Source organism: Megalobrama amblycephala, linkage group LG8 (genome assembly GCF_018812025.1).
Source record: "Megalobrama amblycephala isolate DHTTF-2021 linkage group LG8, ASM1881202v1, whole genome shotgun sequence".
In the NCBI taxonomy this organism is placed as follows: Eukaryota; Metazoa; Chordata; class Actinopteri; order Cypriniformes; family Xenocyprididae; genus Megalobrama; species Megalobrama amblycephala.
The window spans coordinates 30678022-30690820 of NC_063051.1; the positions used below are offsets into that span (position 1 = coordinate 30678022).

Consider the following 12799-nt stretch of genomic DNA (forward strand, 5'->3'; position numbering starts at 1 on the left):
ATCATGCTCTTGCATGCAATTTCATCATCAGTAATTAATAATGTTCTCCTTTAAAGTTTTACTTCCCTTTATGCACTATTAATTTTGTTCTTATTGTGGTAGAACCAGTTCCACAGTATTTCATGCATAACCTGTAATCTCTGTCATGCGGCAGATAATTCGGCTGGAGGGTCAGGTGGGCCGCTATAAGACGTCTGCTGAGGCTGCGGAGAAAGTGGAAGATGAACTAAAAGTGGAGAAACGCAAGTTACAGAGAGAGGTACATTATTAAACTAATTCATGCAGTTCATAAAGTCAGCATGAAACAGAAGTTGTGATATTCTTTTCTTCCCTATTGTTACGTACTGTACTGTATATATTATAAGTGTTATAGGTGTCGTATTCCTATAGATAAACGTGTATCAGTTGAGAGTCAGCTGATGCAAGCTTGACCTTTAAGAACTAACGCTGCGCTTAATTTGTTTTTAAAGATAAGAGAATGTTGAGATGGGATGAGCAATAATAGTAGTTTTTGAAACTGATCAGGATAATTTCTCCATTCTCAAACATGTTGAATTAAATTTAACAAAAATATTAAAGGTGCCCAAGAATGCTTTTTCACAAGATGTAATATAAGTCTAAGGTGTCTCCTGAATGTGTCTGTGAAGTTTCAGCTCAAAATACCCCATAGATTTTTTTTTATAAATTTTTTTAACTGCCTATTTTGGGGCATCATTAACTATACACTGATTTAGGCAGTGCCGCCCCTTTAAATCGCCTGCTCCCTGCCACACGAGCTCTCGATTATATTACAGCACATTTACAAAGTTTACACAGCTAATATAACCCTCAAATTAATCTTTACAAGATGTTCGTCATGCATACTGTATGCATGCTTCGAATTATGTGAGTAAAGTATTTATTTTGATGTTTACGTTTGATTCTGTATGAGTTTGAAGCTATATGCTCTGTGGCTAACGGCTAATGCTACACTGTTGGAGAGATTTATAAAGAATGAAGATGTGTTTATGAATTATACAGACTGCACATGTTTAAAAATGAAAATAGCGACGGCTCTCTTGTCTCCGTGAATACAGTAAGAAACGATGGTAACTTTAACCACATTTAACAGTACATTAGCAACAAGCTAATGAAACATTTAAAAAGACAATTTACAAATATCACTAAAAATATCATGTAATCATGGATCATGTCAGTTATTATCGCTCCATCTGCCATTTTTCGCTGTTGTCCTTGCTTGCTTACCTAGTCTGATGATTCAGCTGTGCACAGATCCAGACGTTAATACTGCCTTTCCTTGTGTAATGCCTTGAACATGAGCTGGCATATATGCAAATATTGGGGTCATACATATTAATAATCCCGACTGTTACGTAACAGTCGGTGTTATGTTGAGATCCGCGTGTTTTCCGGAAGTCTTTTAAACAAATGAGATTTATATAAGAAGGAGGAAACAATGGAGTTTGAGACTCACTGTATGTCATTTCCATGTACTGAACTCTTGTTATTCAACTATGGCAATATAAATTCAATTTTTGATTCTAGGGCACCTTTAAGTATATTTTAAAAATGGAATTTGTTTGTCAAATCTCTTATAAACTTAAATAAGAGATAAAAGTTAAGAGATAAAAGGTACATTTATTCAAAATGAACTGTTGGATTTTTAGGCATTTCTTTTTTCATCACAAACAAGTGATGTTCAGAGATTGTATAGTTATTTAGTGATATTTACAAAGCCACTGAATATTTGTGATGTAACAAACTGTGTTTATTCTTCAGCTGAGGTCTGCTCTTGACCGTATCGATGAGCTGGAAGCAAGCAACAGCCACCTGACGAAGAGACTAGAGAAGATGAAGGCCAATCGGAGTGCCCTACTGGCACAGCAGTGACGCCCGCCTGTGCCCACTCTGCAGTCGGGGCATGATTCCTCCCGCCCACTGGCAGCAATGATCTGCCACCTGTACTAAAACTTCTACCAAAATCAAATCAAATTAGCTCAATCATAATCATGCTAATTCAGACTTTGAAAAAGTAAATAAGGCTAACGGACATGAACATCAACCTTCATTTGCTTACTAGTAGGATTCCAAGCGGAGGACACATCAAAAACAGATTCTTACTGAGGCTCATTAAAGTGACCTTTGGTTTGGATTAGCAGAATTCAGGCCCTCGATGAGCTCTCGATACTTTTTTGACTGGGTTACGGATCTCTGGCGCAGCACAGGAAGAGCACATCTATGACAGCATGTTACTTTATGGTAGTATGTTGGTTCAGAGGGGCATTGACTTAGCAGATCATGCACTTTATCTCTGCATCAGTATTCAAATTTATTCAAATGCGTTACTCAGAAACTTGTACGTGGAACTGTTTTGCGTGATGGGAATTGTTTAGTCCAGAGGTTAAATGAATGAATGTATGCTCTCATGCAGAGACGGTTGTGCATTTTCTTGCAATGTTTTGTGCAGACAGTTTATACAACTTAAGCAGGATATGTGCAATATCACTTTGAAGTTTGGAATTGTTATAACGTCCATTTTGTTTTACGCCAAATCTGTATGTGTGCAAGTGTTGGTTCGTACTTAAATAAGGTGGACTAGCACTTAATGATGTTAGTAATTTTTGTTTACATGCTAATGTTGCGTAAACATGCTGAGGAACTTATATTAGGACATGGTTACAAAAACTATGATGCAATAACAATGTTAATATAACTTCATGGAGTGTATTTGGGTCAAAGTCAAGTTTGGAAGTATTTGAATCATTGTCCTTTTAAAAATGTTCTCAGTGGCAGCAATTCTTTGTTGCTTTATTGAAGCACTCTTTTTTTTTCTCACATATCTATTCAACTAAAGTGGGCCAAATGATACTTTTTTGTTTAATATGCAGGATTTAGATCACCTGCTTGCTTTCCGTGTATAAAAACAAAGGTTTTGGTCATTGTAACATTGTAAGTAGAAGTAGACGGACAGTATAAGCACAGCTGATGATCAGAATACCGTTTTATGTCCAGTTTAAACTCAAACAGATCATAGTGCAACAGTATCATCGGAGGGCTAAATGGACATCACCAGCCTTTAAAGATACAATCTGTAATCCGAGTCTTACTTTCGAAAACATGCTGAGTCAACACAATAAATGGGAGTGCAGCTGTTTTTTTATGAAGCTGGTCATTGTAGCACTTCCACTAATGGTCTGCCATTTCAAGAGTGTATCATTTATCTCAATGCATTTGGGGTTTATAGAAATGAACATGGCTTTTTTTTAAGAAAAAGAAAAAGGAATTGTATTGCAATAACGCTTTTCAGTGTAATTGACCATTACATTTACACAAAAAATTCAGATGTACACCATTATGAAAACAGCTGTAATAATGAATGTCATGATGCTGTATCTGCTGGATAATTGGTTGTGGCAAGAAGTTGATTCTTTTTGCTGATTGCAAGCTTCACTTGTATCCCTCCCCAGGGCTCTGCAACCATTGGAGACAGTGTGCCACCTTGTTTACACACTCAGTGAACATGGACATTCTGTCTCTTAAGGACTGATATGCTGAACTTAACAGAGAGACACACACACAAATGACTTTGTTTACCTGTATTACAGCTCTTCTGTATGGTATGGCATAGCAAGAAATAAACTCATGCAATAACACTGACTTTTCAGGTTTTTATTTCATTTCTTTATTGCATTATTTTACATTTAAAATAACAATAATTACAAAATGGATCCTGCTCCCTCATAACATTGAAAACATGGAAGTGGTGTGCGTTTAAACAGCAGAGGGCAGCACTACATTTTCAGCTGATAGATCAGTTCTGCATTCTGTTGATGTTATCAATGTTAAAGGCAAATCTTTCAGTAACATGCCATGTATATATTCACAAGTCAGGGTGCCCATGCTGACCCCTGTCCACCTTTAAAAGTGCCAACAGTGGACACGTGAGCATCAGAATTGGACCACGGAGCAATGGAAGAAGGTGGCCTGGTCTGATGAATCATGTTTTCTTTTACATCACATGGATGGCCACTTACCTGGGAAACACATGGCACCGGGATGCAATCCAATCGAGTATCTGTCAGATGTGCTGAACAAACAAGTCCGATCCATGGAGGCTCCACCTCGCAATTTACAGGACTTAAAGGATCTTCTGTTAACATCTTGGTGCCAGATCAGGGCTCTAGCGGAGTCCATGCCTCGACAGGTTATCTATTTATATATATTGGTAACTCTTTAGGGTCCAGTTCTCACTAGTTGAGATATAAGCATGCATATTACCAGGATATTGGCTTATTCTGCATGACCATATTCAACATCCCTTAATCCTACTCAATACCTAAACTTAACAACTACCTTACTAACTATTAATAAGCAGTAATTAGGAAATGATTGAGGCATAAGTCATAGTTAATTGTTAACAGTGAGAATTGGATCCTAATCTAAAGTGTGACCAAAATATATATGTATTATTATTTTGTCCATAGATAACCAGACACATTCATTGTCACATTTCCTTAAACTAAAATATTTCTTTTGTGTTATCCTTCATAGGCAAATCTGTTCAGTTGTTGAATACCAAAATAAAAAATGTAAGAGGAAGAGGAAATACAGAGAATAAAATGCGCAGATGGAAGTCTTTTAGTCATGCTGGCCCTCAGACACAGACAGCTGAACACTGGCCCCTGGAGATTTGACTTTTCTTCCACACAGCCAGCCTAGCTCTAACTGGCAGCTCTAAGGAAAATTCAGGCCTGTCCTTTTTAAGAACTCATTGAAAACCCATCAATATTAACAGCACTAAATGTGGGCAGGAATTCAAGCCAAATACTGATGGCAAGACGGCTGGGTCAGAGCATCTCCAAAATGGTAAGTCATGTGAAGTGCTCCTTGTATGCAGTGGCAAACGTAGTTCAAGTGAGGACAACTGGTGAACCGTCTTCAGGGTCAGGATGAATCATATTTTCTTTTAGATCAGGTGGAAGGTCATGTGAGTGTATATTGTTTGTCTTGGAAAGAGATGGCAGTAGGATGCACTATGGCAAGAAGGCAGACCAGCAGAGTCAGTGTTGCACTCTGGGCAATGTTGGGTCCTGGAATTCATGTGATGTTACTGTGACATGCATCACTTACCTAAAGATTGTTGTAGACTGCATACACTCCAAATCCTGTTTGACTAATTCTACCTCAACCCAAAACGCTACCGCAATTCTCATTCTATAAAGAGGTTTCAAAATCAGGCGTGAAACAAGTTTCATCCATCAGCACCAGCATAATTACTGACTCACGTACATTAAGTGATGTATTCTATTTTGTATGTGTAGCAAGATCATCTGAGAGAATCTGCACTATTTAAAATGACTGAATCAATGAGCCTGGTTAGTCTCGGATTTATGTGATCTTGGTTAGTTAAAGCATTTTGAAAATGTGTTCTTAGAACTTGTTATGACTATTTACAAAGTAACCATTAATTTAATAGTAATAAAGTCTTTTGTGAATGGATTAATATATCACTGCATACTAAATGTTCAAATTTGTTATATGTGATGGTTGCAGCAGAGATGAGACGTATTCGGACTTCAGCAATATAGGTTATTTAACAAGAGACAGGAACAACCGAAACACATCTAAGCAAACAATATATAAACCGACAAAAGAGTGCAAGGAGTGAGTCCAACTTAAAGGGAGTCCTAATGACAATGAACAGGTGCGGGGAATCCAGGAGAAGCGGGAAGGCTGATTAGGGAAGTGCAGACAGGTGTGCGGAACAGGAGGATTCTGGGAAACTGAGTTTGGGACAGGCGTGGATGTAACATTACCTCCCCCTCCCTGGTAGGCGCGTCCTCACGCCTCAGATGATACAACGGGGAGGGGGGTGACCTACAGGCAAGTGGGGGTGAGGAGGTCTCCAGGGCGGGTCTAGGACCGCCACGGCCGCCCACGGTTCCTGACCCGTCACGGCAGCCTGAGACTCCTGACCCGCCGTGACGGGTCAGGAACCGTGGGCGGCCGTGGCGGGTCTTGAGCCCCACCCACATTTGTGACGCCCACATGTTCCCCACCCACGGGTATATGACACCCCCTGGTCAACGAATTTCATCCAATTGTGAATCATTTTCAGTAGTATATATCATTTGAAAGTTTAGAGAAGAAAATAGGTACCTGAAATTTGCCATACAGGGTTTTTGTTCTCCTGTGTACAGTAAATATTGTTTACATACTGTACACCATTAAACTTATAACTGTCAAATTGATTTGTTGCCACCAAATTGGTAGTTGTTCTTACATGTTCTGTAATTTTGCAGAACTGAGAGGTGACAGGCCAAAAAACTGCTAATGCAAATATGGTCATTGCCAATAATGCAATCTGATTATGAGAAATTCAGAGAAGAATCACTGAAGATGAATGCACCTTCACTGTAAAAAGTGGTGACCTGCAACTGACACCTTAAAGAGCTATTTCTACTTGATCTAACCAATGAAATTTGTTTTATTGGTATAAATTAATGTAGTTCAATGCTATGTCTTGGTGTTGACGGTGTGGGGAATGACATCAGCATGAACAGTGTCTGAAGCATGTGCAAACACACACCAATACTCATTGGCAGATGGCAGTCCATGACGTCAAGTGGAGAACAGGTGCCTGAGTTACGCGTAATGACCTTTTTTGTCTTCAGGAGTCATTTGTTTGGAGAGCGTGGCAAGACAATGGAGAGCAATGGTAAGAGTTTCAAAGAGTGTGTACCATAGTACACCTAAGGACATACATGAACTCTGTGTTATCTGCCTGGGAGGACAGCTTGCACGTTCAGGTCTATAGGGGGGCTGGACTTATTGTTTCTTGTTACCCCAAACCAATCATAACACATGTACCCATATACGGATGAGAAGAATAAAAAAAAAAGAAAGGGGTCTATAACTTGATGCCCTATTGAACTCCAAGCTGTCTAGACAAACACATTTGCACCTTCGCCTCACTTCCTTTGTTAGTTTTAGAAGTGCTTCTTAAAATACAACAGCATAAGCAGTAATTTTCCACTGAAGAAGCTGTTTTTAAATGTCATAGAAGACAGAGAGAAAACAAATATTAATGCATAATTTTATATATCAAGAAAATAAATGACAAACAATAGAAATTCCTCTACAATCCATACCAAGCTAACCTGCTGAAAGACTTGGACCAAGGGCAGGGATTGTCTCCTGCACCACACCACAGATTTGGCTCTCTGGGCTGCTAAACAGATGGCTGCTATCATCGGTCATTCAGTGGTGGTCATGGAGAGACATCTGTGGCTGAAACTGTCGGGGATCAGAGAGAGAGAAACCTTTCTTCTTAATGCCTTTATCTTGCCCTCTAGGCTCTTCGGCAACTCCTATTAAAGGGTTAGTTCACCCAAAAATGAAAATAATGCCATTTATTACTCACCCTCATGTCGTTCTACACCCGTAAGGCCTTTGTTCATCTTCAGAACACAAATTAAGTTATTTTTGATGAAATCCTTCTATAGACAGCAATGCCACTGAACTTCTTAAGATCCAGAAAGGTACTCAAAACATATTTAAAACAGTTCATGTAAGTTCAGTGGTTCAATCTTAATATTATAAAGCGATGAAAAAACTTTTTGTGCGCCAAAAAACAAAATAATGACTTTTCAACGATATCTAGTGATGGCCGATTTCAAAAGACTGCTTTGAATCTTTTGTTTTGAATCAGTGAGCCAGGAGTTTTTGACTGCAGGACTGGGTGGAATCTGGGGACTGACTGATGAAGGAGGAACCAGGGTGCATGGAGTATCCAGCGGAGCAGAGAGGCCGACGGACCAGGGCTACATCTACAGCCCGGAAGCTTAAGGTGGAGCTGCTGGCTCGCAGGACTGAGATGGAGACGGGGGCTCGGCAGACCCGGGGCGACAACAGAGGTAGTGAGGACAATGGAGAAGTCGAAGGGCAGGAGAACCCCAGTGGAGCCGAAGAGGTGGAGAGTCAATGTGCAATAGTAGAACCGGAAGTCTGTGGTACAAGCTGAGCGATGACTGACTGAGGCTGATCCAGAGGAACGAGGGAGCCAGGATGAGTCCACGGGCTGGCGGACCATGGTGGAGTTGAGGTAGCGCAGAGCTAGGGTGGAGCTGAAGTGCTGACAGGCTGAGGTTGAGACATGGGCCAGAAGGCCTGATGTGAAGCTGGGGACTCAAACTCAAGTCGAGCTGGTGGGCAGGAAGACAGACCCGAAGTGCTGCACAGGAACTGAATGACACCAGTGGCACTGACAGATCCAGGGAACTGGACAAAACCAGCAAAGGAGATGGGACCAGGAAATCGGGTGGGGACATCGGAGGATGAAGATCTCCGGATGTGACCGGAGCATGCAGGCAGCTGGATGGGCTGGCTGAGAAGACTTTGACTCGAGGGTGGGGACTTGGGAGGGAAGTGGATATGCGGACCACAGATCTATCAGGTAGTGATCCGCTTCTGGCTCTGAGCTGGACTGGGCAGCTTGCTTTGACTCGGGGAAAACCAAGGCAGCTGGTTCTGGTTCCTTCTCTGCCTCGCTGATGTTACATGGAGAGAATCGCCCTGCTGTATCCTCCACCAACAGTATTCCAACAGCGCCCTGTTTTCGCAGGTGATGAGCCTCTGCAAAACTGGCAAGTCCATGTAAAAAACTCTTTCAGTCGGTTCTTCTGTCAGAGTTGTGGCTGTATTAAAGTGCACAATGACAACATGATGAATAAAGCGAGCTTTAATAATAACCTAAGAAAACCTTTATTGTGATGAAGTTATATGGTCTGACCATGCCCAGAGACGAGATGCTGAGGTTGCCGAGGATGCTGATCAGTAGCAAGTGTGTTTGTATTAATTTCACTGTTCTGTAATAGACAGTATACAGTATTTTGTTGCATAATGATTTCATACTCAGTTCTTTGGACTTTGAACTTCTCTTTTTGAAAGTGACGTTCATCTACTGTAAGATCACATTACAGTACTGTAATAAAAAAAAAAAAAAAAAAAACTTTTCTAAAAGCTCATTGTTGTATTTTAATGTACCTCCACCCTTCAATTTATGTTGTATAACAGACATTGACCTACAAAATGAACCTGATTCCCAGTAAGAGATTTTAGTAATAGTGTTTGAATTGATCTCACTAGTGTTCTCTAGGGAGTGGAGTAGTCTGTACTTGTTACATTGTGTGCATCAGGCTGAGGCCAAAATTTGATTCTGACAGAATAGAGTATGTTTTTGACTGAAATATTTGATTTTGAAGTGGACATTTGAGGTGTGTGCAAGTTGGTATGTAGTTTTGTGTTTATAGTTGTAAAAAAAACAAACAAACAAAAAAACGGGTGTATTGTTTCATGTGTTAGCAATCGAGAAAAACTGTCATTTAAAACCAGATAATCCAGATAAGTTACTACTTGCCTGTCTGGCATCCTGTTTCTTAAGAACTATAAATGTACAGTTCATCTGCTGCTAGCTTCTGTTGTTTATAGTTTATAGCTGTCTGAATGTTTAAACACATATCCTGACACTGAGCAAAGACCATCACACCCAAATTTGAACTAAGCTTTGCTGCTCCTGGTGGAAAACGGTTATTGTAAGGTAAATATTTAACATAAGGTTTGGAGATTTAATATTATTATTTTTAGATTGATTATATTTATATTAGACAGGCCTATTAATGTTAGATAATAGTTATAGTAGATTGAGGGAATTAGTACAAAAAAGGTTAGAACTGTTACAGTCAGAATCTATTACAGTTACTGTCCTAAACAAACAGGCCAAGAGCATTTCATTAATGCCAAACTTTTGAAAGGAAACCAAAGTAACGGCAGCACATTCTTAAAGGGAACGCCTGGTATTAAGATATGCATGGCTTAAAATAACGTAAATGATGTCTCTTACTGAAATATGTAGTAGAAAACCCACGAAAGATTTACATTATTTAAAAAATCCATGATGGTTGCACTCGGTAAACTACTAACACTACCTTGTTGTTATTTTTACCGCAACACAACTCGGAATATAATATACGATGCCACAATGTGCAGGTTTTGGTTGTAATTTTCAGTTGATGAGCCACAAGAGAAGCGATGTAAGTCTTTACTGCTTTACTAGTGATAAGAGGAGAAAAGAATGAGAAGTTGTGAAGAATTTGGACGAATAAAACTTCCTAAAGATCTGTCTTTGTTCTCTTCACTTCAGCCCTGATGACTTTGAGGGTTTTAGTAGACCACAGCTGAAAGAGCTTACAGTTGGCAATGGATATAAGTGTATGCTTTAACCAAATGCCACGCCTGTCGTGGAGACTGACGAAGGTAAGCCTATAAAACATCTTGACTGAGACAGACTACCTCAAAGCTTGTGTGCACTGTGATGCATGAGATATCTGTGATCGCAAAAAAACAGTAGCATCTTCTCAGCACGTTTAACTGTGTATAATGCATTCAGGTGACATATCAGACGATTTTTACACGTCAGTCATACAACAGTAGTTTGAATAGCCACAGAGACATTGCACATCTTCGATGTTTTCATCCTCACTAATTTCGCGCCCTGGCTCAAATTGAAAAGGCTGATCAGGTTTTAAAAGGAACCTGGCGAATATTAAGACCTGTATGCATTACTAGATTACTGTTGCACCAAAACATACAAATAAAAAGTATCAAAGGCATCAGGGCTGAAGTGGAGAGAACAAAGATGCAGTTAGGAAGTTTTATTCGTCCACATTCTTCACAACTTCCCATTCTTTTCTCCTCTTATCACTAGTACAGCAGTAAAGACTTACATCACTTCTCTGGTGGCTCATCGACTGAAAATTTCAACCAAAAGCTGCACAATGTGGCATCGTATATTATATTCCGAGTTGTGTTGCGGTAAAAATAACAACAGGCAGCATCAGTAGCTCACCGAGTGCAACGTATTTGACGTTATCGACATAGAAAGCACTGTGCTCCTAAACAAAGTGGCACCCCCCATTGTCCAAATACGTCATGGATTTTTTAAATAACAAAAATCTTTCATGGGTTTTCTACTACATATTTCAGTAAGAGACATTATATTAAGTCATACCCAGGGTTCCCTTTAAAAGATGAATAGCAAAAATGAAGCTTAGAAAGCGGTCAACAAAGAAAGTGATTTTTTTGAAGACTGTAAAAAATGTTCATGTAAAATTCATTCAGTTTTAGAATGTTTTTCTTATTTCTTATTTCTTTCTTTCTTGAAAAGTGTTTCATTTTTTAATAAAATGTAACACCATGTCTACACCATACACGAGTGGCATGATGTGACACGACAAAAGCAAATAGAACCCACTGAAACAAAATGAACAAAATGAAAGTAAAGCGTCAGCCCCTCACAAACGGCTGGCGCATAAACCAAAACAAAACAGCAACATAAAGTCCCAGGCCTGGTCCTCTCTCATCCTTCACTGTCGTCACACCTCCTTTTATCCTTCTGGAGCTCCTCTGTGGGATTCGAGACCGGTGTGGCGCACAGTTGACGCCATTAAAGGGATAGTTCACCCAAAAATGAAAATTTGATGTTTATCTGCTTACCCCCAGGGCATCCAAGATGTCTTGGTGATGTCTGATCGCACTCTGACAGCGGCAGTGATGTCTCGCGCTTATACTTCAATGAGTGCTAGACATCACTGCCGTTGTCAGAGCGCGATCAGACATCACCAAGCGATTGCTGAACGCAGTTGGACATAGTGGTGTTTTAGAGGTAAAAAATTATATAAATACTGTTCGGTTTCTTGTACAAACCGATCGTTTCGTGTCTTAGGACATCAATGTGCCGTCACAAGCCGCAGGGTTTAATTTGGATTCATCTGTGCGTGTTTATTGACTCTTATAAACTGTGTGACCATTGACTCGCATTATAAGACTGACAGACATCAACGGTTGGAGTTAAAAATCATCATTTGTGTTCTACTGAAGAAACAAAGTCACATACATCTTGGATGCCCTGGGGGTAAGCAGATAAACATCAAATTTTCATTTTTGGGTGAACTATCCCTTTAACACTAGTGCCACCGGCCTCGCTCCATTCCCTTTCGAGAGTGGTTCTCTTGACATTGCGTCAAGAGACGCAATGTCTTGAGCCCAAACCAGTGGTGAAGTCGAAACTGGCCGACTCACTACAAGTACCCAAGGCGTTCCGAGTGTGGCCGCTCCAGCCAGCCTCGGAAAACATTCCAGTGTAGATGAAGAACCGGTACCAAAGTTTGCCTGCCTTTGTCACGCTCCTATTCATATTTGTTCTCTAATTCCCTCGCCTGTTGCGAGCGAGAAAATTAGTTGTTCAATGTCTTTGCCTTTAATTAATGCAAAAACAAACAAAACTTCTCAATATCAGAGCAACTTTCCTCCTCTGCTCTTAACACCTTCATACGTAATAAGCCTCAAGGTATGGAACTACCATACACAAAACATAAGTTCACAATGTTCCCCGCCCTAGGGCAGTGAACAACTGTACATGAAGCATGCTTTCACAAATACATGCAGTCAAGCTCAGACAAGCCCCTGTCACGAATTGGCGAACTTCCCTGAATACAGCGCAGAATTATTCAATTCCTGTCAAACTGTGCACCTGTTAGTGAGCGTTTCCGGGCATTTTTTAGAATGGGTAATGAGAACACTCTGCAGTTTTGTCCGCAGATCACCCCGCTTCAGTGATGTTATGATGTCTACTGTTCCACCATAAGATGTTCCATTCTTGTGCACAGAGATATACGTATTAGAGAAGTGTGTGATAAAGCTGGTGCCTCCCGAGGATCGAGAAAGCGGCTTTTACAGCCGC

The 12799-nt window shown here is 40.2% G+C and overlaps 1 protein-coding gene across 24 annotated transcripts in view; it reads left to right on the forward strand.

The window, feature by feature from the left end:
• lrrfip1b (leucine rich repeat (in FLII) interacting protein 1b) overlaps positions 1-3657 on the forward strand; it is a 42492-nt gene extending 38835 nt beyond the window's left edge. For all 24 annotated transcript variants that reach the window (XM_048200494.1, XM_048200500.1, XM_048200508.1 and 21 more), the window contains 2 exons: positions 155-259; positions 1780-3657. In XM_048200494.1, the coding sequence (XP_048056451.1) occupies positions 155-259; positions 1780-1890 (216 nt within the window). In that variant the 3' untranslated portion in view covers positions 1891-3657. The remainder of the gene's footprint in view (positions 1-154; positions 260-1779) is intronic.
• Positions 3658-12799: the final 9142 nt, after the last annotated feature.